Source organism: Diadema antillarum, unplaced genomic scaffold, assembly GCF_040938485.1.
Source record: "Diadema antillarum isolate AM-2024a unplaced genomic scaffold, OU_Dant_1.0 seq00000316_RagTag, whole genome shotgun sequence".
NCBI classification, from domain to species: Eukaryota; Metazoa; Echinodermata; class Echinoidea; order Diadematoida; family Diadematidae; genus Diadema; species Diadema antillarum.
Genome location: NW_027271336.1, coordinates 429,136 through 454,379, shown reverse-complemented (window position 1 = coordinate 454,379; position 25,244 = coordinate 429,136). Strand labels below are relative to the sequence as shown.

Genomic DNA, 25,244 nt, shown 5'->3' with positions numbered 1-25,244 from the left:
ATGCCAGAGACCGTACTTCAAAATCTTCAAAAATGGACTTAACGGTTTTTGCGAACAAACTCTCAATTCCACAAAAAAAAAATGATGAAATAAAAATAAAAATTACCCTACTTTACATGCGTTTACACTAATCTAACATATCAGTGAATAAAGAACTACACTTGAAGATTATAAAAACCGTATCAGTTTCGTTTGTCGGAAGTGATCGGAAAGATGATAAAATCGACTTTCCAGTAAGGGTGCAGTTCAAATATTTTCACAGCGAACAGCTTAGATTTACACTTTTTGACATAATCCTGGACAGAAGTTACTTTCTTTTTCATAATAGAATCATTATTATGCCTTAGTAATATCATTAGCTGAAATTTAATTTCCTTTAATACAAGAACAAACAAAATATATAGCCTACATTATGTTAGCTTTCCAAATGAATCATCTCTCTGCCCGGAAAGACGGCGGCATCCGTTATCCCAATCGTCAAATCGTCAAACGTCAAAAGAAAACTGACAGCTGTTTGAATGTTTACAGCCAGTTGGAACTCCATTTGAAGAGTTTGTTCGCAAAAACCGATGTCCACATTTGCCAAATGGAGATATTTGCGATTAAAGGTCAAGAAAAATAATGAGAATAATAAGAAAAACTTTGCTTCTTTTGACCATAACTTAAGAAATGTACCTTTATATGTAGTGACCAATATATAATTCAAAAGGTATTATTTTGTACGTTATCGTGATGACAGAGACCGTTCTTCAAAATCTTCAAAAATGGACTCATCGGTTTTTGCGAACAAACTCTTCATTTCTCCTTGGTGGAACCTAACGCGACTGACGCGCTACGAATCCAATAAAAAGTAATGTGCGCCATCTACGTTCACATGCGCAGCAGGTGATAAAAATAAACATCTTCAGTGGTCGATTCTACGACCTCCTTAGCCTTTTGTCAAGGCCCTCTCGCTGTATGGTGAAGAGAGCCCAGCTGAGTGGGGTTGCGCGAGGGCCTTTTGAGATCTGCTTCGCATCCTTTTGTTAGCCCTTTGAATTACCGAGTTTTGCTCCCCGATTTCGGGAGCAAAAGTCGGACCAATCAGCATGTCTGTCTGCTCGAACCCGATTTGAATGGAGCGAATGCACGCCGCAGACCACACAGAACTCTACACACACAGAGTGTGTAGAGTTCTGTGGCAGACCTCTGCGGGTGGTCAGTGATGCATGCGAACAGACATGACAACACGTTCAAGACTGAGGATTCGGGGAGCGCGCCATTCCATTGGTTGACCGGAACCCGATAAAATGAGTATTCAGAAGGGTTCACGTGTCATGAATAATAATGTGTGAAGCAGATCTCAAAAGGCCCTCGCGCTGGCGCGCTCGGCTGGTCTCGCTTCGCTCGCCCATTACAGCGAGAGGGCCTTGACAAAAGGCTACGACCTCCTTGGTGCAGCCAGCTGCAGCATTAGCAGTGCTGCGCGCGCTGCATGCACACTGGATCTACCGTACCTAACTAAGGCAAGGTATCTGCACGTGCCGTGTCACGTAAAGTTGTCCGGCGAATGGGTTTCATTTGAAGCTGTGCCTAGGGCACCCTGGATCGACTTCCTACAAAACTGGGGAAGAATTGACTGGACATGATATCAGGAAAGTCATCAGTTATAATTCGACGCATATCGGTCGCAATTCGCCATTGTCGAGGAAATCTACAGTCAGCTACTTGTGCCGGTGTAGTGCGTGCATTCAGCGAAATGTCAGTCAACGATCGAGGGAAACCGTCGGCGGGGATTATCGGTGAGTATGGCCTATTATGGCAGCTATGGATGGGTCCGGGGTGGTCGAACTCGTGTTGTTCACACCAAACGAGAAGGGGTGACCTAATACTAAATAGGCCTACGGAACACTGCAATGTACGAGTTTTGCAACATTTTTGGCAAAGCCTCTGAGATAAAGTTGTGGATTTCTTATGTAAGTTATTACACAGCACACATGCATCTGAGCTACACCGCGTACATGCAGCGGCTATCCTGACCAGACCGCTTCCCGACAGCGGCTGCGTGTATGTAGCAGCTATATAAAGTTGATCAGCATGAATGATGAATGAATTGAAGACCCACATTTATGAGTATCTCTGTGAATACCAATGGTATGCAAATTCTTTAGCAGAAAAAGATACATGTGCTCTTGTTGGGATACTGTGTTGTAAATCTAGACATATGTAGTCAGGTATCCTATTACCGAATGGTATGTACCGAACGCGTACTTTGTCAATGGAGCGCGTACAACAACTCGAATACGCATTCATTGCACTACGCGCTGTTATCTCACAGGGGAAGCCAGTGCCGAAAATTGCTAAACTGCAGCAAAAAGCAAAACAAAACGTAATTTACCTCAAATTTACGTAATAATTGCTAAAATTTCGATGTTCGTTGTCCTGCGTTAATAAACATTGACCGAAAATGCAATGTACAATTTTCCCCATACAGAGGGCGCACGTTCGGTAATAGTAATACAATACGATTTGCGTCGGTAAAAAGAGACAATTTTTGTGGAAGGGTTATTTGAAATACGGATTTTTTCTGGAAGTTGGCTTATTTTTCAAGTATTTTCGTTACAGCTAAAGTCATCAGCATTTCAATTATCTATAAGGATATTTTTGGCTGAATTATTGCATAATGTTGCCCGTTTGGAGCAATAAAACAAAAATCGTTCGGTAATAGGATACACCTCCATGATGTGGAAGTAGTGATTGCAGAAAGTTGGTTTGAGTGTAGTGTTGGGTGAGTACAGCATGTAAACTTACTCATTTTTTATTCGATTCCAAAGAATCAATGACAATACCTGTGTGATCCATATGATGTGTGATGATAACTCTTGTGACGAGAGCTAGAATTTCATGCCTATCCCCCCGAAAAACAAACAAAACAAAACATGCACACATGTACAAACCAATCCATAACTATTGTACCGGGGTACTTACAAACCAAAATATTTCTTATAAACTATGTTATGTACGGGGCGGTAGAAGGTCTGTAGAATTAATTGCCGAAAACAGAACCTGAGATTTGCAAGGGATTTGGTGACAGAAGATAATTACCTAAACTAGGCCATTTAACTAGTCTTAATGAAAGTACATTGGTGATTGCTGTGCTGTGATTGATATTATATTGAATTTTATGAATTCGAGTTCGACGTTTTTCCTGAAAATAAAACTCTAATGTCAAAATCACAGATTTTTATGTTTTTTGGCACACAACTTATGGTTTCTTGTCTCTATCTATATCATCAAATTATCATATATTCGATTGTGATTTTTTCCTAAAAATAGAATTGTAATGTTGTCAAAATCACTACGTCATTTTGGCACACAACTTAACGGTTTCTTGTCTCTTTGTCCAACTCCAGAGGAAGAATTCACAATGTTTGTCATATGATACTAGCTGTTGATTTGTAGTTGACCTGTATTGTAGATCTATACATTACGTCCATTTTCAGATTTTTGAGGAGAGGCGTTGTTCTTTAAAGTTGCAAACTTGTGTATTGCAGTATGTATACTGGTTACGCCTACAGCCATTACATGTAAGCTCTGATATTTACATTTATTTCTCCTGGCTGGAGGTGTATGATGTAGCCTTAATATTGACTTTCTTTTAACTGTATAGTGGTTTTACATCTATGTTTTCATGTGAAATGTTTTGTTTCCTTTTTCTTTACCCCCTTCTGTTTTCTTTCCTCTTTAGTTATTGGGGATGAAATCCTCAAAGGTCAGACACTTGACACCAACTCAAACTTCATTTGCTCTCAGCTGTACAAACTTGGGGTCAAAGTTGAGAGGGTGAGTTTTTAGTTTGTGGAGTACGCCATTCATTTGCATTTTTAAAGGAAACTTTCAAAAATAAATAAGTTGTGATAAGAAAATAGTATACATTCCAAGACTGAAATTCATGAATAAAATATTTTTTAAGGCAGAACATGAAAAAGTGCCAATATCACGTGTATGCTCAAATTTTTTAAAGCTTGAATGTCAATGCCAATGACTTATCAAAATATATGTCAAATTATTGTGACAGGAAAACATGGTGAGTGTCCATCTAATAAGAAAGCACAGTATGATATTATTTCATACAGATTGTGCCAACCGAGATTCAGAGACCAGTGCGATTGAACAGAACTCCTCCATGGGAGGTATATTTACCCAAAACAGGCAGCACTGGGGAAAATATTGCCTCGAGGAGAAAATATAACTCCCAAGGGACAGTGAAGTGAAATGAAGGACAAGGCAATATTTGCTACTGTATGAATATGTGATCTACATTATACATATTTCATTCTGGCTCTGCCCGCAGCCTGTCAAATTATATTACCTCATATGATTTCACAGCTTGCAATGTAACAGTTTTGAACTTTGCTGCATTAGTCATGTGAGTGCATTGTGACCAATCACAGTATTAATGTAGACCAGTCTATAATTATGGTCCAATATTGCAGATATCTGTCATAGGAGATGACCTGTCCACTATTGCCGATGAAGTCTCGATTTTCTCCAAGCGCTACACACACGTCATCACATCTGGAGGCATTGGTCCAACGCATGATGATGTCACATTTGAAGGTAATCAAAAAGGTTATTGGTAATTGAAATGGTAAATGAATGAATTTAGAAACAAAGGAACTGTATTTGTTCGTGACATGGAAACTTAGTGACTACTTTCCAATGTATCCATATTTTACCATAGATCTGCATAATATCTTACAGGTCAGTGGTGGATTCAGTAGGGGACGCATGGAGACCCCCTTTATTGTTGGTAAAATAAAAGAAATGGAAAGAAAAATAAATGAAAGTGGGCACATGCACACTTTTTTTTTCATTTTGTGCCCCCTCCTTTCCGGAATTTCTAATTTTGCAAACTGACTGATATTTTCGACATTAGCAACTCCTGAATATATGTGACCCGCCATTATAAAATGATCCAAGAGAAAGCCAAGAAAGCTAAGTTTGAAGTCAGATCATCAAAATTGGTCACAACCATCAAATTTCTGTTTTTGGAATTAATGTACGTAAGGTAGTCTGTAGTTTCGTCTGTCATCTGCTGAAATTTCGAAGGTAAATGATCAAAGTAAAGGCAAGAAATTAGCGTGTTTCTGGGCCATCATTTTCCTACTTTCAATGAAACATGTCAGAAAATTTGGATTTAGTGCCGCAGATAGACTCTGCCCCTAGCAACGAGGGAGAGGTCTTATTGGTCAATGCTTGGCATCCTGTTTACTGATTGGTCGTGCATATTACTGCGGGCGCTAAGGTTGAATGAACATCATGAAAGTTGCCATGAGCGGACATTTTATTGTCAAGAGGTGAAAACTGTCTTACTTCCTCTTGATCATGATTGCGTCGGAAAAAGCAGTTTTCTCGTAATTCATGCTGATTTCCTACGCCACTTGACATGGTCTCATGAAATCATCAGTTTCTCCGCAACCAAGTTCTTTTATGAGTCATGTTATGAAATTAAAGCAGAAGAATAAGGGAATAATGTCATGTCATTTTTAGAAAATCGACCTCCCTCGACTTAGAATCCTTTTGTTGTAGCGGGTCACATACAGCTTTATTGCCTTCCAGAACACAAAATTAGTTGTATATCATCTCCAAGTTGGGAAATCAATGATTTTTTTCCTGAAACAGGATAGTTCTAATTTATTATTTCAGCACTGTGGTTTTTGATGGCAGTTTTAACCTCTTGTGAAAGCCCAAATGTGCAAAATAGTTTACCCACAAAATACTCTATGCTAGGGCCTATATGAAGGATACTTTGGCTGTCAGCATGCCTTAGTTTTTACACTGTATATTTCCACTGTGCATTTCTGTAATGCAGGTGTGGCAAAGGCCTTTGGGCAGAAGATCATTCCCCACCCGGAACTGGTCAAGATCTGTCGGGACTACTTTGGAGCCGACAGTGCTCTTGACTCTCCACAAATGAAAATGGCTCTGGTAAGTTTGTCAAATTCATAGCTGCTGTGCTGCTGTAGGGTGTCTTTGCAGAGCTCTGTAATGCCCTCATAGTATTTGGAGGTGCTGCAAAGTTTCTGGAGTGGCTACCTGAACTATCTCAACTTTCCTCCGAAATACATGTATAGCTACCTCTGCCAAGGGAGGAGGAGTAATATGTTTTTGTCAGCATTTGTTTGTTTGTTTGTCTGTTTGTTTGTCTGTTTGTTTGTGTGCAAAGTAACTCAAAAAGTTGTGAACGGATTCGTGAATGGATTCAAATGAAACTTACAGGAAAGGTTGAAAATGACACAAGGAACAGATGATTCAATTTTGGTAGTGATATGGGAATTTGTATGGACTTTATGATGGATTTTGGATATTTTAGCAGGTAGGGTCAATGAACTTGGGAGTTCAGACTGTGCATTTTTTTAGGTTTGCATATATACGTGCACTGAAGTCCATGCTCTAGTGTCTGCTAGGGGGACATCAGGCATGTCACGCAGCTAGAAGTTGATGACATAACAAAAGGCTTCATACTGGGAAATCGGGCGATTGTGTGCTTGGTGGAGGTCTGCGCTCTCAGAGTGCTTCACAGTCTCTAGTTTACACAGTGTTGAGGCAGACAAACTTGCCTTTCTACACAGTGTACAAGCAAATCCAGTGATCACTACACATGAGTCGGGGGGGGGGGGGAATATTGTAGAATAATTCTTATGTTCAGTGATGTAGGCAGCATGCTAGACATCAGACATCACATGGCGCTGCATGGTTTCCACTTATATAGACAGTCTTGTTGCAAAACTGATAATATCGTACTAATGTAACTTGTTCACAAAATGTGGAAAGTGGAAGAATCCCTGTGCCTGGATTTTAGACAAATACTGAGATACAGAACAGTGTGAACCCATGTCCAGTCTCAAAATCCTGTTGGGACTGTTTCTGACAGTGCATTGCCAGCACAATAGTAAAATCGTCTCCTGTCTCAGTCATGTGTGCATGTGTGTGTGTGTGTGTGTGTGTGTGTTCCAATCGTTGAATGCATATGGTGGTGCCCTGTGGTCCAATGTTAATCTTTTAGAAGGTACTGGACCATGGCTCTTGCAAGATAAGACTATGTTTGCATATTGCTTTGATCTTTAGTTGAAGAGATTAGAATAAAAGAAAAGAGATAATTATCTGGTGTACAGTCATTTTCTATGCCATCTTGTCGTATCATTTTGAAGACTACAGGTAGTTGATAGGTTTGCAGGTAGAAATGAAGTGAACTTAATTTCTACACCATGCAGTTGTCTTCTGGGGTTGTGTCTCCTCAAAGCCATGTTCATTGTTAGACGTTTTCCAAAGAACAGGCTGTAAAATTATCCCTTATTTTATGGACTGACTTTGTAAAAGATGTATTTTTCAATAAGGTTTTATTGTGTGTTTAAAATGCAAAAAAAAAAAAGGATAGAAAAGTATACTGATTCAGCATTAAATGATTTTAGGATTGAGAGCATTTAATATGAGGAACAGTGTACAACATTGACAATTTACTTGATGTCATTACTTTTTTAAAGTAATCTTGTTAATGCATATTTTTTATTCATCTTTTACCAGTTAAGCACAAGTAACTCAAATCATCACAAATTTCTTTAAGTGCCTGATTCTCAACTGGATACTGTACTTGCTGTTAACATTTTACATTCCCATGCCCTTTGCAGAAAGTAGTCATCACTACTGATGGCGCCCTAGCAGATGCAAGAATCAGAAAAGAAAGTACAGCAGTGGATGTGCCACATGTAGTTAGCAAGCAGACCAAATTAAGATAAAAAATGATGGAAAATCAACCGTAGGCACACATTTCATAATATTCAAAATATGCATATATGTTCTCTCAACTCTTTTGGTATTGAAGGTAGACTTGAGTTAAACTTAAATTGATTGACTTTCATGTGTAAATGTCACTCAGGTCCCAGAGCACTGCAATTTGATGTATGGCAAGAATCTCAAGACGGGACAGCCACACCTCTACCCACTCATCTCAGTGGAGAACGTCTACATCTTCCCTGGCATCCCCAAGCTCTTAGAAGCCGCCTTTGTGTCGTTACAGGTGCTTGTTTTCTCAGTTGCAACTCATTTTGTCCAGTAGATTTCCCCATTTAATGATTATCTTTATTGATAGCTCTGTTATAAGCAGTATCCATCTCATTATTTATGGAGAAAGTGAAGAGATTAATTGACGCATTGCAAACTTTCTTAATGTGGTGTTTTGAAAAGAGGATGCATTTCTGATGGAATTTTTTAATAAGCAGACATATTTTCAGCCAATTAAAATGGATTTCTCAATCTACAATCCTTTGCAAGTTGGTTTGTTAGTATCAGGGACTTTCTACCCCAGAAAATGTGACTCCTGATGGCAGACCGAGAAATCATATTTGTAATAAAGTAGAAGTACAATTGTATAACTTTTGGATATATTGTGCATGATAAAAGTTCATATCACTGCTTATGTAGTGAAACAAATATGTCCTGTGACAAAAAAACAACGAACACATACATGAAACAAAAGCAACAACAACAACAATCCCCTATTAAAAACAAAAAGTAAAAACAAACAAACAAACAAACGATACATCTTCTAGTGTGATTAGTGAATTCTCTTAAATAATCTTCATCCGGAATACCAGTAATTGTGGAAGTGCTGCAACTTCATTACTTAGATTGCTGCCAACTACGAGCTCGACTGTCACGCAGCTTTCAGAATTTGTTATACTAGTTACGGTAGCTCCGACTGAGGTACTAGTGCATTACGGTATGCACTGTATAGCTGTATGCATTGTGTCAGATCTATTGCTTACTTCAAGGCCCTAATGCCAAGAAGTTCAGGCTATATGTATCGCAGGGACATTATATCAACTCTATCGATCCTCATCTAGGAGGGGTCATGTCATGGTCAGATTTTCCAAGTCCTATCACTATCAATCAGTACTACCTATGCTGGAATTTTTAGCCATGACATAAAATGATGAATTAATTTCACTTTCAGCTGTATGGCCTTGATTGCTGAGAGTCACCAAATTTCCCAGATTGTGATATTTTATGGGTTGAAGATTTCATTCTCGTCCTTTCCAGGAGAAGCTCTTCCAGGGGTCACAGGTCAAATTCTACGTCCGAAAGATCTTCATCAGCACCCACGAAATCGCGGTGGCGCCCTACCTCAATCAATTCAACACCAAGTACAAGGACATCGTACGCCTGGGATCATACCCAAAGCTTAGCCATAGGTGAGAATCACAAGTATAATGGTGCATTGACTCTTTTTTCTTTATTTTTTGAATCTGGATAGTTTATTTCCAGGTACACACAGAACACTGGGACTGCTTTGAGTAGTAGAAATCACTAGTATACAAATATCGACTGCTTCAGAGAGGGATGGTAAAACTATCTCCACCGAGGTGATTTCCCAACATTGCTATGCCCCGAGACGAAGTCGAGGGGCATGACACTATTGAGAAATCATCGAGGGCAAATAGTTTTACCATGACCCGAAAGAAAGCAGTCGATATTTGTTTTATATCCCTCTCGAGCGTTTTATGAGAGTGATGATAAGGTTCCCTTTTGGAAATGTGGAGGCTAAACGTTAAATCTAGGCCGTGGCAGTGCAGCAGCTTAGTGCATGCAGCGCATAGTGAATGACATCGCTGTGTAATGTAAGAGGCCGCCGTGTATTCACCATATTGATCCGAGCTACAGCGTAGAACTGCAAGAGAAGGAGGTCAAGGACTGACATTAGAAGTAGGCCTAGAGCGGCTTCGTTATCCAGATCATCTTCAAAATCGGGTTTAGTTTCCTAAAATAATTCCTAATCCGTACCTGATATGTTGTACTTTTGCTGCAATTTACGAAATTGCTCTGTTACTTGAAGCAGTCAATTTTTCAATTGAGCTGAATTGCATTGATCACATACACACGCCATCACACCACAGATTTCTGTCATGATGGCACCACCGTATGTACCACGCTAGCTAGCAAGCTAATATCGCTACTATGCCCACTGCTTACATTCTAATGTGAGAAATTTAGATATTGATCACAGAATCATGATTTCGTGCAGATCGTGGATTGAAGGGGATGGCTAGTAACCGATCAGTAGGAATCAGTGGGAATGCTGAGGGATGATTGTTCCAATTCTTGTGGGATTCATTTAAGAGTACATTATATATCTACTGTTGTGTGAAAATTATTTGCTTCAGAACGGTCTCATATTCAAGTAATGTGCAGATAAATGCCCCGTCACTGACCAGGCACGCTAAACTGGAAACATTAAACTGCACATTACTTGAATATGAGACCATTCTGAAGCAAGTTATTTTCACACAACAATAGATATATAATGTACTCTTAAATGAATCCCACAAGGATGGGAACAATCACCCTCCAGCATTCCCACTGATTCCCACTGATCAGTTACTAGCCATCTCTTTTAAGTGTGATTTCCCAAATGTACTATATCACGCTAGATAATGTAAGCCTTTGCACTGCATTCAGCTGCTCGTAGATTTCTAGTAAAACTACCCCCTTTTCATGCTCTGTACAATCATATTGCAAGAAGCTTTACATGAGAGATATAATAATTACTAGTAAATTGGTCAATTCAATTCAATTCAAACTTTATTTTCACTTTTTCTTTCCAACAGAATGTACAAGAAACAATATTATGAGATTGACATAGGAGTAACAGAATATACATAACCAGACAGGATTAACAACATGTTCATGTCTACATGATCAGTACAAAAAAGATACATACATTCTATATACACTCTGCGAAAAAAAAAAAGTGGAGGTACCCTCTCAAAAGACTAGGCTTGTATCATGTGGGCACCTCTTAGGGAAAGAGGGAAATAAGGGGGTGAAAAGCTTACAACTACAAAGAGTGCAGGAAACTGGGGTCTAACAGGGGGAAACTGGGGTCTAATTCACCTCTAGAGGTGATACCATAATTTTTATGTAACTGAAAGGAGAATTACAGCAGGTATTTCTGTAGGAGTTTGATGAAATTGTCTTCAAGTCTCTCCCTTTTTTTTGTTGTTGTTTGAAAATGGTAATGGTTCTCTTGGCATATCTATGCTGTTGGAGCTGCTAAGCATAATCTTCAGTTTATCACATGGTTAACCATGCACGTTTTCAGATCCTGAATATGTTGACTTACCACCAAAAAAAAATTGAGTTCCCGTTTATGCTTTTCCAATTAAGAGGAATAAAAAGGAAACATCCACTCAAATCATATTTCATTTTTTCAGCATAATATTGACACTGCCCTCTTCTCATTTCCAATTTTATTTGACATAAGCGAGGGTCTTTCTTTTTAGCTGTACACAAGGAACCACTCAAATCTGGGTTGGAATTTCATTTATGGACCCTGTCAAGTTGATCATCTGATTTCCATTGCAGCTGCTACCCACACAAGCAGTAGAGGCAGATCAACTTCCACAAAATTCAGATCCTTAGGCTAAAGTTTAATTGTATACTTTTCATGGTCCCAAATTGTTGTTGGTTTAAGCACATTGTGAGTTAAACATGTTGATCAATTGATTCACATCTTAGTTAGGAATGAATTACCTTATTAATACCGTAGTTAGGAATGAATTATCCTGGAATGAGTTACCTTATTAATCTGTTTATTTGTCTGATTTTCCATGGCAGCTACTACTCAGTAAAGTTGATCTTGGAGAGCGAGGACGAGACGATCCTGGACCAAGCTCATAGTGAACTCCTTGCCATGCTTCCACAGGGTAGGTCAAAGGTCGCATGCACAATAGCCACTGACAGTAAATGCACAGGTCATTGGCTATGTGGGTAAAAGGTCAAGAGATCACAGATATCACAGAAGTGAGTTCTAGAACTACTTCACAGAAGGAGACAAATTAGGATGCACTTTTGAAAATAACAGAAAATTTGCACCTTATTTTTAATACTTAGATATTTAGAACAGGTTAAGGGTCAAAGGGCAGGGTTCTATACTGGAAGTATTTCTCAAGCGTGGCTAGTAATTGACCAGATATCACACTGCCCAATAGTTCATAATGTTTTAAATGTGATGTAGAATGATGAGGCACTTCTTCATGGATATTGAAAGGTGAAATCAGATTTCTTTCATCAAATAGACAAGATTAGAAATAACATCTTCTCGTGGGACCTGTGGGGATGCTTAATTTTACACCTTTAATCTTTGACTTTTTATCACCCTTTTCAGGAAACATAGACAAATTAAAATCAGCCGAGCTGACCAAAATACCATCTTCAGGCCTAAAGACATTCTCCTACAAACATCAACATGTAAAAATAGAAATGACATTAGGAGACTAAGCATTTGCTTTGCAGCTCCCAAACTGTGGTATAACTTACCATTAGAAATCAGGAAATCCCCTACAGTAAAATCCAGACTCAAAACGCATTTTTCCATTTTGATTTAAAAAACTACTTATTATTGTTGAGTATATCAGGAGCTCTTGGAGTGCAGGAGAATAATCATTACTACTGGAAAATCAGTGAGGTGACTTTTTGTGGGTTGTGTGATGCAGAGTCACATGCATGATTGTATTAGGGAGTATTGCTCAATACCTTCAAACTATACTTATGCATTCCTCCATCAGAACACGTGGTGAAGTTCGATGACGATCCGGTCGGCAGAGCGCCGGAGGCCGTGTACAATCTTGTGTCGTCCCTGTGCCCCGCCCGAGTGATGCCGCGGAGGACACCGACGTACCGTCCACAAGTCTTGCCAGCGAAGGCAGCGATCCGAGGCCGCTCTCCGAGAAGGTGCACGAAGCTGTACGAGGTGAGATTTGAATTGATGGAAGACAGATTTATGAGATATTGGTATACATTATTTAGAATGGGTAGCGAGAATCCTGCGATCTCATTTGTCGAGAACTGTGTGTGGATTTTCTACTGGCCACACGCTGCCTCACAGTGGTAAACGTGATATCATGCACTTGTAGCAAGAGTACATGCACCTGTAACAAAGGTACGCATACTCAGGCTGAGTATGAGATGCCTATTGGCTGAAAAATCATGCATCCAGTTCTTTTGCCATGCACCCAATGATTATTATAGAATGGGTAGCGAGAATCCTGCGATCTGATTGGTCGAGAGCTATGTGTTCATTTTTACTGGCCGCACGCTGAGTCACAGTGGTAAACATGTTATCACGCACTTAGCAAGAGTACGCGTACTTGTAACAAAGGTTCGCGCACTAAAGCAAGCGTTCGCGCACTCAGCTTGGCCATGCATCCAGTAAAAACTGATGCATGGCTGGCCATGCATCCAGTAAAAACGGTAAGAACGGGTATGCATGCCCTTTACGGCAAGCCAAAAGGAAATGCATCCAGTAATTTTGTCATCGGGTAACACGATAGAAAACTGGGTTTTTGACAAGAAAATTACCCATTCTATAAATCAGATGACGCACATGTCTTTTCGTGCGTCAGTCGGAATATAGTGTGCATGCGGTAACTATGGAATTTAGCCTAAACCCACTCGGCTTCGCCTCGTGGGTGAAGCTTTCCATAGTTACCTTATGCACACAATTCCGACTGACGCGCTCAGACCTGTGCGTCATTTGTATACTGATGCATGGTTTTGAAGTACTGGATGCATAGTTTTGAAGTACTGGATGCATGATTTTTGGGCTTTCGTCTATGGCAAGCTAAAAGGAAATGCATTCAATAAATTTGCCATCAGGTAACAATGATTGAAAACTAGATTTTTGGCAAGAAAATTGTCCCCGCTCTATAACACAGATGACGCACATGTCTTTTTTTGCATCAGTCAAAGTAGTGTGTGTTCGGTAACTATGAAATTTAGCCTAAACCCACTTGGCTTCGCCTCGTGTGCAGGGATGCCAAGTTCAAAAAAAATTTATGAGTGAGATTTTCATGACTCGGCATCTCGGCATGCGAATGTGCATGCGAGCGAGGGTGTGGGAGGGTTTTTTTTTTCCCTGTGGCCTCCCACGGTAGGGAGCTTACAGGTGCATACTTAAGTGACTATTTTTTACTTATTTTGAAAGACAATAAGGGAAATATACCTTCATTTGCAACTATCACTTTTATCTTTTGAGCTAGGCTCATTATTATAGGCCCAAGTTGCAGACTTGGCCCGATGCGTGAGAAGAATGGGTGCCATGCGTGAGATCGTGAGATGGCCCCAGAATGCGTGAGACTTGGTAGCTCTGCGTGTGTTAAGCATTCCCTAGTAACCTTATGCACACAATTCCAATTGATGCACTAGACCTGTGCATCATCTGTATTAAAGGACAAGTTCACCTTCATAGACATGTGAGTTGAGTGAATGCAGCAATATTAGTAGAACACATCATTGAGGGTTTGAGGGAAATCGGACAATCCGTTCAAAAGTTATGAATTTTTTAAGTTTCTGCTCACTCATGGCTGGATAAGAAGACTACTGTAGATTGTGATGTCACATGAGTACAACGATATAAAGAAAGAATAAAGAAAATTCAACATATTTTCACTTTTCTCGCATAACAAAAGAACACTTGACTTCTCTCTTTCAGAAGGCAGGGGGAATAATATTACCCTTAACATATGTCAGTAACAAGTCGAAGAAATGTGCACTTTCTTCAAAAATTAAAGTTTTGTGAAATTCTCTTGTTATTTTCTTTATATGGTTGTACGCATATGACGTCATACACTGTAGTAGTCTTTTCATCCAGCCGTGACTGAGCAGAAACTTCAAAAATTCATAACTTTTGAACGGATTGTCCGATTTTCCCCAAACTTTCACTGATGTGTTCTACTAATATTGCTGCATTCACTCAGTCCACATGTTTATGAAGGTGGACTTGTCCTTTAAATACATTGTACTTCACTTTCTTGTGACAGCCTCTGATTCAGTGACTGCTGAGACACTGTTGGGATAGGACAAGCCATACCCACTCCAAAACCCATTATTATACCATATGTAATTATTATAGTTTTTATCATTTATTAGGCATTTAGACATGTGTACATGGGTAAACAGAAAACACATTTGAATCAGTATAACAAAGATAAGCTAAATTATAACACCGAGACAAAGCACAAATGAAAAAAAAAACAAACAGACAAGCTGGCTGTCACATACAAAATGGGACTGCCATTTGTCACTGAAATGTCTGAAACCGACCTTCTGTTGTTTTTTTTAAAAGTAGTTTTGTGCTGCACCATTTTTGGTTTTGCTTTCATATAGAATATATGGTGATATAATTGAAAAAGGTCAAAGGTCAACCAATGTATATCAGAATGAATTCTGTGACATACCATTCTCTGTGTAAAGTCTTAGGCTTTCAAATAAACAGAAGTTATGATAGACAAAGTTAAACATGCAGTGAGCTTTTTTGTGTGATTTTGCAAATTGTCGAAATGAGAGCAATATTGCGGTGACTTCCAGTGAACATTACGTACAGAATCTTCAGTGGCTAAAGGGTAAATGTTGTAAAGCCTGTTTGGAGAGGTCAAAGGAAAATATGGCAGTTTTGTCTATTTGTTGTATTTTAGCCCCAGTGTGGCTTTATACATCGCAAGCTTGCCCCACATGCGAATAATCAATTTATGTGTGAGCCTGTGTGCTAAAAGTGGAGATCTGTGTAATGATTTCATTATAAATCGTATGATGTTGTATGATATGAATGTATATACTGTAAAACCAATATTGACTACTTTGTCAAGACATGGTGCAAATCTTTGACGTGCAGTGATTCTGACCAGCTTATATTACAGCTTATAAACAGGCATGTGGTTGTAAAGTGTATTTGCTTTATATGCATACATGTGTGCTTGTACACATACTACACCCATACATACACATATTATGAATATATTGTAATCTGGCTGCATGTCCTCTTGTGTTGCATCTTCCAGTTCTAGAAGAAGCCTTGGAGAAATATGAACTTGAGGAGATCTGTGCAGGATTTAACGGTGGGAAAGACTGTACTGCCCTCGTGCATTTATTCCATGCTGTTGTAAGAAGGTAAGGGGGAAAAAAAGAAGAAGAAAAGAAGTCATTTCCATACCTGCTGTTTGTGCTGAGTCAGATATCCCGGCTTGTTCTAGAACAATGGACAATTATCACAGATTGTTTTGTAGTGTCACCAAACTGTTGAATTCATCATTCTAACTTAATATTAATTTCCAGGACATGCTGAAATACCAGTAAAGAGGCAAGTTATGTAGGTTTATTACTTTTTGGAGAAGACATTCTGGCATGACATACTGTATACGCCAATATTTTCGAGTACAGATATTTTCGCGAATCACAGTATCAGTGGCATTTTCGTGTGTTGTCAAATTCGCGTAGTAGTAGTAGGGTCTACTGCCAAGCACGAGAAACACGTTCAAACACTTGCCAACGTACTCGTAACGCTTTTCCATTTGCATCGTGACTTCCCAAACATGACAATAGAAAAGACACAGTAGAAGATTTATAAAATGAAACAATTACGGGAACTTGCAGTGAGACACTCACACACGGCATTTACAAGTACCTACCAAATGTTGCAACAAATAGATGTAGACGACAACGTTTCAGAGCTGCTGCGCTAGCGCTAGCGAAAGTTTTACATACATCCCTTGGCCTCACCACCGTTGCTCGGAGCCAGTGTTCGTTTGCGTACAAGTAGGGTAACGTAGCACGTAACTGCAACCAACAGCTCCATACGCATAGCGTATAATGGGGCTGCGGACTGTAGCATTCAGGATCATGACAGGGTAGGATCGCGGACAAATATCAACTTGAAATCGAAAAATTTCTTCAATTTCAAGACTTACCAGTAAAGGTGAAGTATTGACAACAGGGTTTATGCAACGTTTGGTTCTGCCAATAGTCCCTTTCTGTTCGAATTGATGACTTAATGTGACTCGGTCAAGAGGAACCTGGGAGAGCTACACTGAATTGACGGCCAGCGCATGCTCACACAGACATCTTATCCGGTCAATGGATTTGAAATTTGTGCGCATGTGATGTGTGCACATGCGCTGGCCGTCAATTCAGTGTGGCTCTCAAGCTCTCCCAGGTTCCTCTCGACTGAGTCACATTAAGTCATCAATTCAAACAGAAAGGGACTATATGCAGAACCAAACGTTGCACGAACCCTGTTGTCAATACTTCAACTTCCCTGGTAAGTCTTCAAATTGAAGAAATTTTTCGACTTTAAGTTGATATTTATCCGCGATACTACCCTGTCATGATCCTAAATGCTACAGTCCGCAGCCCCATTACACTATGCGCATGGGGCTGCTGCGCTGGTCGCAGTTTCGTAGCACTGAGATTGCACATACAAGGTTAGCATCGTACTGCACTTCCACAATCGGTCGCACCGTAGCGTACGTACTAGTAGGATAGTATGTGTATGTACTGGCCGGTGTAACAGCCGTGTTGGTCCATCCAGCGTTGGATGCATTTTGTCATCAATTTGTACATAAGGTATGACGGGGTAATATTTTCGCGTGTTTTTAATTTGGCGTTCAGCCCGAAACTAGTGAAATTCATGAAAATTAAACCCTCGCGAAAACAGTATTCAAAGATGCAGTTTTAGCTCTGTAACACATTTTCATTTTTATTTTTTCACACTTACACTTTTTCCTTCAGTTTCCAGAAGCGTCTACATTTCTTAACTTTTTTTCCTGTTCTTGCACATATTTTTTTTTAATACTTTTGATGAGATTTTGTATTTCTTTGTATTCATTTAGCATTATTCCCTCTAAATTTGATGAATAATTTGTGTGATTATTCCTTTGTTTATGTACATTTATTTGTTTATCCGCCTGAAATTATGAATGTATTCATGTATTCCTATATTCATATATATTCTCCCATTTTATCTCCAGGAAATATCCAGATTACAAGGGTCAGCTTCAGGTCCTGTATATTCAGCATCCCAGAGGTACATTCCCAGAAGTCGATGAGTTTGTGAAGGAATCAATACTAAGGTATAGTGGACTTAATAATATATTCACTATCTTCATTTTCCTTGTCTTATCAAGACCTTACTCTGAGTAGTATTGCACACAAGCATTGTTCAGCCATAGCATGGAAAAAGGTGTATGTAATGTATATGATGGAAAAGGCAAAGCTGTGAAAAGGGAAGATATATGTTTGAAATGAAGTCAGAAATTAAAAATATATCTCAAGATATAATAATTCTGTACTGAAGAGAATTTTTTAGCTCCCTCTCTGCCATATCTTTACTTCCTATGGGTTTCTTCTTTTAACACCCAGCTCCCCCCCCCCCCCCCCATGCCTGTCACCTCAGCCATAGCATTTATACGACCTTTTTCCCTTTGTAGCAAGATTTCTGCTTCCACGGAATGTTTCATGCTTAACTTCTAAAGGGCTCAAATACCCGTACGTCATTTCATTTGTTGATAAAGGTCATTGTAGACCTTCACTTGAAACTTACGTGTATTACTGAGAATGAATATCGATAAGACATTGGATATGAATATTGATCAGACGTTGGATATGAATAGAGCGTGCACGGAGCCCTCAAATTAATTAGTAATGCACTATAAAGGAACAAGAATGGGGTCAGCAAAAGTCAAAATCTAGTGAGCTCAGCCCGGATTGCTACATAGGTCTTCACATAGTTTTGCAGCAAAGTAAACACACACCTACATGTAGTTGTAAAAGGTAAACTATCCTAAATTTCAAGCAATTAAAAATGAAAATATATATATATGTATGTATATATAAATAAATAAATATATATATATATATGTATGTATGTATATATATATATATATATATATATATATATATATGTATATAGCAGAAACTTTCGAGTAAAGTAATTTATCTACTCAGTTTGATACAAATAAACATGAATTTAGGTTTCAAATGCAGACACTCTTTTCTACATTTCGGGAACCTGGTGTACCAGGTTCCCGTATGTAAGTTGATGCTACAAAAAACCTGGTACACCAGGATCCTGGAAAGAATGGCTTAACAAAAGCCTTTCATGCTACACTTACATTTAGATAGCTACTTTCTGCTTGGCTATTTTCAATTGATCCACTAATTGAGAGATCAATCCATGATTTAAAATATGTGTTGTTCAGAGGATTTTGCAGACCATTGGTAACTGTGAACTGACTTAACCAAACACCATAATCATATTCATGCCTTGATCATCCCTTGATGCCTACACAGGTACAATCTGAAGACGATTCTTATACAAGGGCCCATCAAGGGCGCCCTGTCGAAGATGAAGGAGTCCCACCCCAAGATAAAAGCGGTTTTGATGGGCACGAGGAACACGGATCCATATTCAGGTATACACATGTACTAAATTGAGTGTGCCTTTACATGTGTGTGTACTTGTGTGCATACTTTATAAGCTGTTATTTTGGCATACATATATTTTCGCGAATGAGAAGTTCGCAAGCACTTTAGAGAAATATTGTTTTCATGATTTTGACTCCGATGCTATGCATAAGTGCACCAATGCCTGTCACTTCGAGATATTTTCACGTGTTGTTAAATTCATGGTCCAACAGTGATTTGCAAAATTCTTGAAAATAACAGCTTGTACTGTATATGTGTGTGTGTGTGTGTGTGTGTGTGTGTGTGTGTGTGTGTGTGTGTGTGTGTGTGTGTGTTCTCTGTGTGATATAATCTACTGCATAGTCCTTTACAGGGCTTTACCTGGGTAATAGGACATTTGCCTTCATCTGACAGCTTAATAATGGGAATTATAGTTCGATAAAATGTTTATGTATTTAACAATGATATACTCATTCACATTTTCATAAAAAATTTGTAGATTGAACAGATGACTGCTTCGTGGTTACCATCAATTTGCAAAAAAAAAACAACCCAACAACAAACAAAAACAAACACACAAAAAATGACACAAAGAAATTCACAAGATTGAAAGCTGCTGTTTTCAGAAATGATATTTCCTATTACATGATATTTTTAATGTTTTGCCTGTTTGCTGATTTTAATGGCAAAATCCTATGCTCACTTGATTACAAAAAAATTGGCCAAATTTTCCTTTCAAATAAAAGGGAAATCAAGCTTTTATTCTGTCCTGTCATTGATTCAGATTTCAGATTCAGATTTATTCAACACTTTCAATAAAAACAAGAGAAAAAATACAGAAAATTGACAACACCATACTATAACAAGAAAAGAATGATCACAATAAGCATCAGTATAACATCACGAATACACAATACCTTTGAAAGTGTTCGGAGACAGACAGAAAGGCTTGCCTTATATAAAAGTCCTGTCCCCATACTATTCCATTTATAAGATACCAAAATATTGATCAAATACATTTCCTTATGAAATAATACACACACACATACGCATACACACACACACTGACATGTTATATAAGAGAAAAGTTTATCACACCATTTCGGCATACTGATTTAAAACATGCAATCTTAATTTTCTTTTAAACACATTCAGCGATGAACTTTGTCTTATTTCGACCGGAATAGCATTCCAGATTTTGGGTCCATTAAAAAATATAGAATTATATGATGGCATCTTTAGAGATCTTTAGAGTGAGACAAATTTGTACAATATGTGTGTACATTATTGGAAATCATAGAGGCTGGAGAAAGAAAGAAATACAAAGAGATTGAAAGTACTGTTCATTGACCTTTTGCAGTGACTGGTCCTGAATTGCTTAATCAGTTTCTCTACTCTGTGACTGTGTGCTACAGCAAGTCTAGGCTTCTTTGCGCCGACGGACGAAGGATGGCCGGACTACATGCGGGTCAATCCAATTCTCTTCTGGAGCTACCACGACGTTTGGCAATTCATACGAGAGCTCTTCGTGCCCTACTGTAGGCTGTATGACAAAGGGTAAGATATGTTTTCGCTAACAGGAATTGTAAAGAGTTTAAGAAACTTGTAACCCTCGAGAAATTTTATGAACTCCAAGATGTCTTATATTAGACATTCCAGTGCCCCTGTTTTCACACTTTGGAAGTCATGATGGAGTGATAAATGATAGCAGAGATTGCAAAATGCACTTTGGTGCAACAAGTAATCAAATCATGTGTCGCAGCCATTAGATTGATTGCTAAACAGGCAAACACTATCACAAGATTTCTTGTGAATGGTGCAGTTTTCACCATTTACTCTAAGGGTGGACAACTTCAAGGTTTTATTTTTGATTGATTTCGATTTTTGATTGTGGAACCTTGTAATTTATGTGATTGCTTATTCCTAGAAATCAAATTATATGAGAAATGGTAAATCAAGAGCAACAGCAAAATGAAAGAAGGAAAAAGAAAACAAACAGGAAATCCTAAACTATCAAGAAAGCTTGGCAAATCATGCTTCTTGGAAATGTGGAAATGTTTTCAAGAATGAACTGAAGAGCATGCTGCAAGCTACATCCACACAAATGTTCAAAAATCCCAAGTGGAATGTACAAGAGAATGTGTTGGTCACTTGTGTGGTCAAGCATTTCCAAACTGAACCCAAAGCCTGAATGCTTTGACTGCCAGCTTCTCTGGAAGGGATTAATTAAAATCCCCTTTCCTTGTATCGGTTGATATTTTCCCGTTTATTTTCTCTTCTCTTTTTTTTTTCCAAACTTTTTTGTAGTTAGATATTGAGAGTTTTTGACTTATAGACTTGCCAACATAGAGGAGAACCTTGTTATAATGCTTACCTAGAAACACCATGACAATTACCTTTGTCAATAAAAAGGGTTCTCACTGTATTAGGGTAAAAAAAAACACAAAACGAAATGTTTAGAGTTGGGACGTGTAAACTTGCCTTGTTATTTGAGGGTCTCTTTATAATGTGGTTCTACTGCATTGATACAAAATAAGAATTTCATCACAAAATGAGCTAAGTGCCACTTTTGAACATTTCAGAGTATTTAAAGGACAAGTTCACCTTCATAAACATAAGGATTGAGAGAATGTAGCAATATTAGTAGAACACATTATTGAAAGTTTGAGGAAAATCAGACAATCCGTTCAAAAGTTATGAATTTTTGAAGTTTTTGTGCAGTACCCGCTGGATGAGAAGACTACTGCAGTGTAGGAATAACTTAGATGTCACATGCGTACAACAATATAAGGAAAATATAAAGAGAATTTCACAAAATTCCATCTTTTGAAAAAAGTACACATTCCCCTGACTCGTTACCGACAAATGTTATGGGTAATATTATTCCCCCTGCCTTTAGAAAGAGGCAAGTCAAGTGCTCTTTTATTATGCGAAAAAAGTGAAAATATGTTGAATTTTCTTTTACATTTTCTTTATACTGTTGTACGCATATGACTCACAAGCTGTAGTAGTCTCCTCATCCAGCGGTTCCAACACAAAAATTTAAAAAATTCATAACTTTTGCATCGATTGTCCAATTTTCCTCAAACTTTCACTGATGTGTTCTACTAATATTGTTCCATTTTCTCAATCCTTATGTTTATGAAGGTGAACTTGTCCTTTAAGCCCATCATCAAAGAAAGCAAAGTAAAACTGTGCGGGCGATCCTTCACTTGTAACAACAAAGAAATACTTCTATACACCTGTAGTTAAGAATGAAAAAAATTCCTGTATGTTCTTATCATTTCCTTTACTTTTTGTGGCTTTTTATTGCATTTATCTCAGCAAGAATGGACTATGCTTGCTTTACAATAAAATTCCTCATACATTCTTTTCTTCTCTCTCATACTGCATAGATACACATCACTGGGCAGTATCTCTACCACCTCGCCCAACCCCACCCTCATGTACACCACCAACCGGGGTGAGATCAAGTACCATCCTGCCTTCAAACTGGAGGAGGGGGACAAGGAGAGATCGGGGAGGATTCCCTTCTCCCCCAAGTGATGGGGGGTGGGGTTCGACCACTCCCAACACGTGTCGCACTTCTCGAGAGAAGTTCCTCGTCCGACCCCCTCACTCATCTCTTCTTCAGCTTGCCAGCTGTGTTGATTTCCATTCTGTGACTACCTCTTGTGAAGACGGCCTAGTTGTGTGCATTAAAAGTGCAATTCCACATCTTATTCAAGCTGACTTTAATGCATATGATGAAAAAATAAAATACAGTGAAGAGGGTGGTAGAAGTTTCATCAAACTCAGACATAAACCAAACATGCACATAAGAGAAAGTGGTGATGTCATCGCCTCAAGATGCTACGCAATCAGTGTTTAAAGGAGACCTCCGGATGATTTTCAGATTTTTGCAGTTGAACAACTATAAATTAGTTATACTGAGGACAGAGTTTCAGAATTTGTGATAATTGGGATGAAGAATAAGAATATTTTCAAAATTTAGGACAAATTGCAATGAACAAGGATGATGACATGGCAGCCTCACCATAAGAATGCATGAGTTGGGGCTCAAGGAAGCAGAACAAAAGAAGAAGGCATGCATAGATTATACACAGGTGAACTCACAAGCAAGCAGTATTGTTATGGAAGTACACTGCTACATTTCTGAAATATGTGAGCCTCCTATGTCATCATCCTTGTTCAGTGTAATTTGTTTAATGTTTTTGAAAGTATTATTTCTCTGCTCAAGAATCACAATAAATTCAACAAATCTATACATGTAGTTGTCGATGTATTACATAATGTGAAATCATGAAAATTGTCTGGAATGCCCCTTTAAACAAAATCACGTTTTGGGCAGTAATCACAGGCAGTAATCACAGTGCAGTTCTTACATCAGATGGGTGTCTGTAGTCTTTTCTACGGGAGTGGTTCTAAAGTGATGTGAGACAAGAGCTTGCAGGGATCATCCCATTTTAACATGAGAAATATTTGCTAGACAATGGTTCAGCAGATGGTTCAGCCGCTGCAAAATGGGCCAGGAAAGAAACATGATTTTTAACAACAAGAATGCTTATGGAAAAAACAAAAAGATATACAGGGAAACCCCACTAAAACGTCAGGTACTGGTGTACCTATGTTAATTTTGCGGTCCTGATCGAATTGTCCATTACTGTACATAGCCGGCCTCTTTTTCTTTTCTTTTTAATAGTATGTTTACAGTGAGGTACTGTTGGTAATGAGGGAAAATTGGTTACTCCTATGACATAATTACTTTTAGTAACAGGATTTCCCTGTGCTAGAAATGAATTGGAAATGTTTAGAATGGAATCAATTGATGAAGAACAGTCTAGGCTGATTTACTGTAAATCTAATATATGTAGATATAAGGATATTTCTTATTTTTATGATGATGCTCTAACACAAAAGAGTTCACATATTTTTACTGTGCACATTTCTCAACTTGGAGTCCTGATGATTTGCATTTAGTAGTTGATGATATGTTGGGCAACACTAGGGAAAACAGATTTGGTTCTCGGGAATAACCAGAAAATGTATTATTCTGGAGCTAAAATGCTCTATTTTATGTCACGAGGAACTTCTAGTTATATTATCAACAATCCGATGCGAAAACATTGTGAGTAAAATCCTGTGATATCAAAAGAAGTGTTTTGAAACAAGTCTCTTTTTTTTTTCATTAGAAGTCTATTGTGGTGAAGTCCTTTTGAGGTTTGCAACTTTATGTAAAGTTTTTGATGTATTTCTTTTCTTGTTCTGTCCAATGTTTTCAAATACAATGTACTGGCTGATTATTGTGATGGTGGAAAAATGTTTTCATGTCTGACATATTTGGGCTTCAGTGTAGACATTCCATAAATTCATATTCAGGTTGACTTTAACTACAAGAGAAAATCAGTACAGTATACAACAGAATATTGAAAGTTTCATTGAATTTGAACTTTAATTTCTAACATCTTGCCAGAGTACAAGAGAGAATGCAATAATAAAATTACAGTGCACTCCCGTTTATAATGAACACGGCAATTACGAAATTCTGGTTACAACGAAATAAATATTCAGGCCGCAACATCATCCTCTCTTTGTTTTTTCTTGTTTATTTGTTTGGTTATAACGAAATTTCGATATAACACAAGAAAACTGCCGGTTCCGAGGATTTCGTTATAACAGGAGTCCACTGTACTCACAATCACATATGCAAATGAGTGGAGGCATTGATGCATATTCATGAGATTGTCATTAGTGTCCATTTTTTTTTTTAAGAAGCTGGCATACATGAAGATCTGAATTTATTTTGTTCGTAAGATCAATTTCAGTGAAAATTTCATTCTATTTCTTTGATGTACTCTCTGTAAGTTAACATTGTGGTTCAAACTGCATTATATGTGTCAACTGATGGTGATATGACACTGGCTTTGTATGTGTGGGGTCGACAATTATGCAATACTGTAATGTGCTTG

General features: G+C 38.3%; 1 protein-coding gene across 1 annotated transcript; it reads left to right on the top strand.

Moving 5' to 3' along the window:
- Window positions 1-1,579: 1,579 nt before the first annotated feature.
- LOC139730490 (FAD synthase-like) lies at window positions 1,580-23,153 on the top strand. Its single transcript, XM_071641331.1, has 14 exons — window positions 1,580-1,781; window positions 3,728-3,822; window positions 4,476-4,599; window positions 5,855-5,970; window positions 7,919-8,059; window positions 9,082-9,233; window positions 11,656-11,744; window positions 12,606-12,657; window positions 12,693-12,790; window positions 15,876-15,984; window positions 17,841-17,942; window positions 19,162-19,283; window positions 20,691-20,832; window positions 22,671-23,153. Exons 1-14 carry the CDS (start codon window positions 1,625-1,627, stop codon window positions 22,819-22,821), a joined length of 1,650 nt encoding a protein of 549 aa, XP_071497432.1. The 5' UTR covers window positions 1,580-1,624; the 3' UTR covers window positions 22,822-23,153.
- The last annotated feature ends 2,091 nt before the right edge of the window (window positions 23,154-25,244 follow it).

What these genes read in the sequence shown, in the direction of transcription:
- LOC139730490 (XM_071641331.1), top strand. Translation starts at nt 1,625, where the DNA reads ATGATATCAGGAAAGTCATCAGTTATAATTCGACGCATATCGGTCGCA. An exon ending in GGCAGAGCGCCGGAGGCCGT is followed by an intron (nt 12,658 to 12,692) that starts GTACAATCTTGT and finishes GCCCCGCCCGAG; the next exon opens with TGATGCCGCGGAGGACACCG. An exon ending in GTGAAGGAATCAATACTAAG is followed by an intron (nt 17,943 to 19,161) that starts GTATAGTGGACT and finishes ATGCCTACACAG; the next exon opens with GTACAATCTGAAGACGATTC.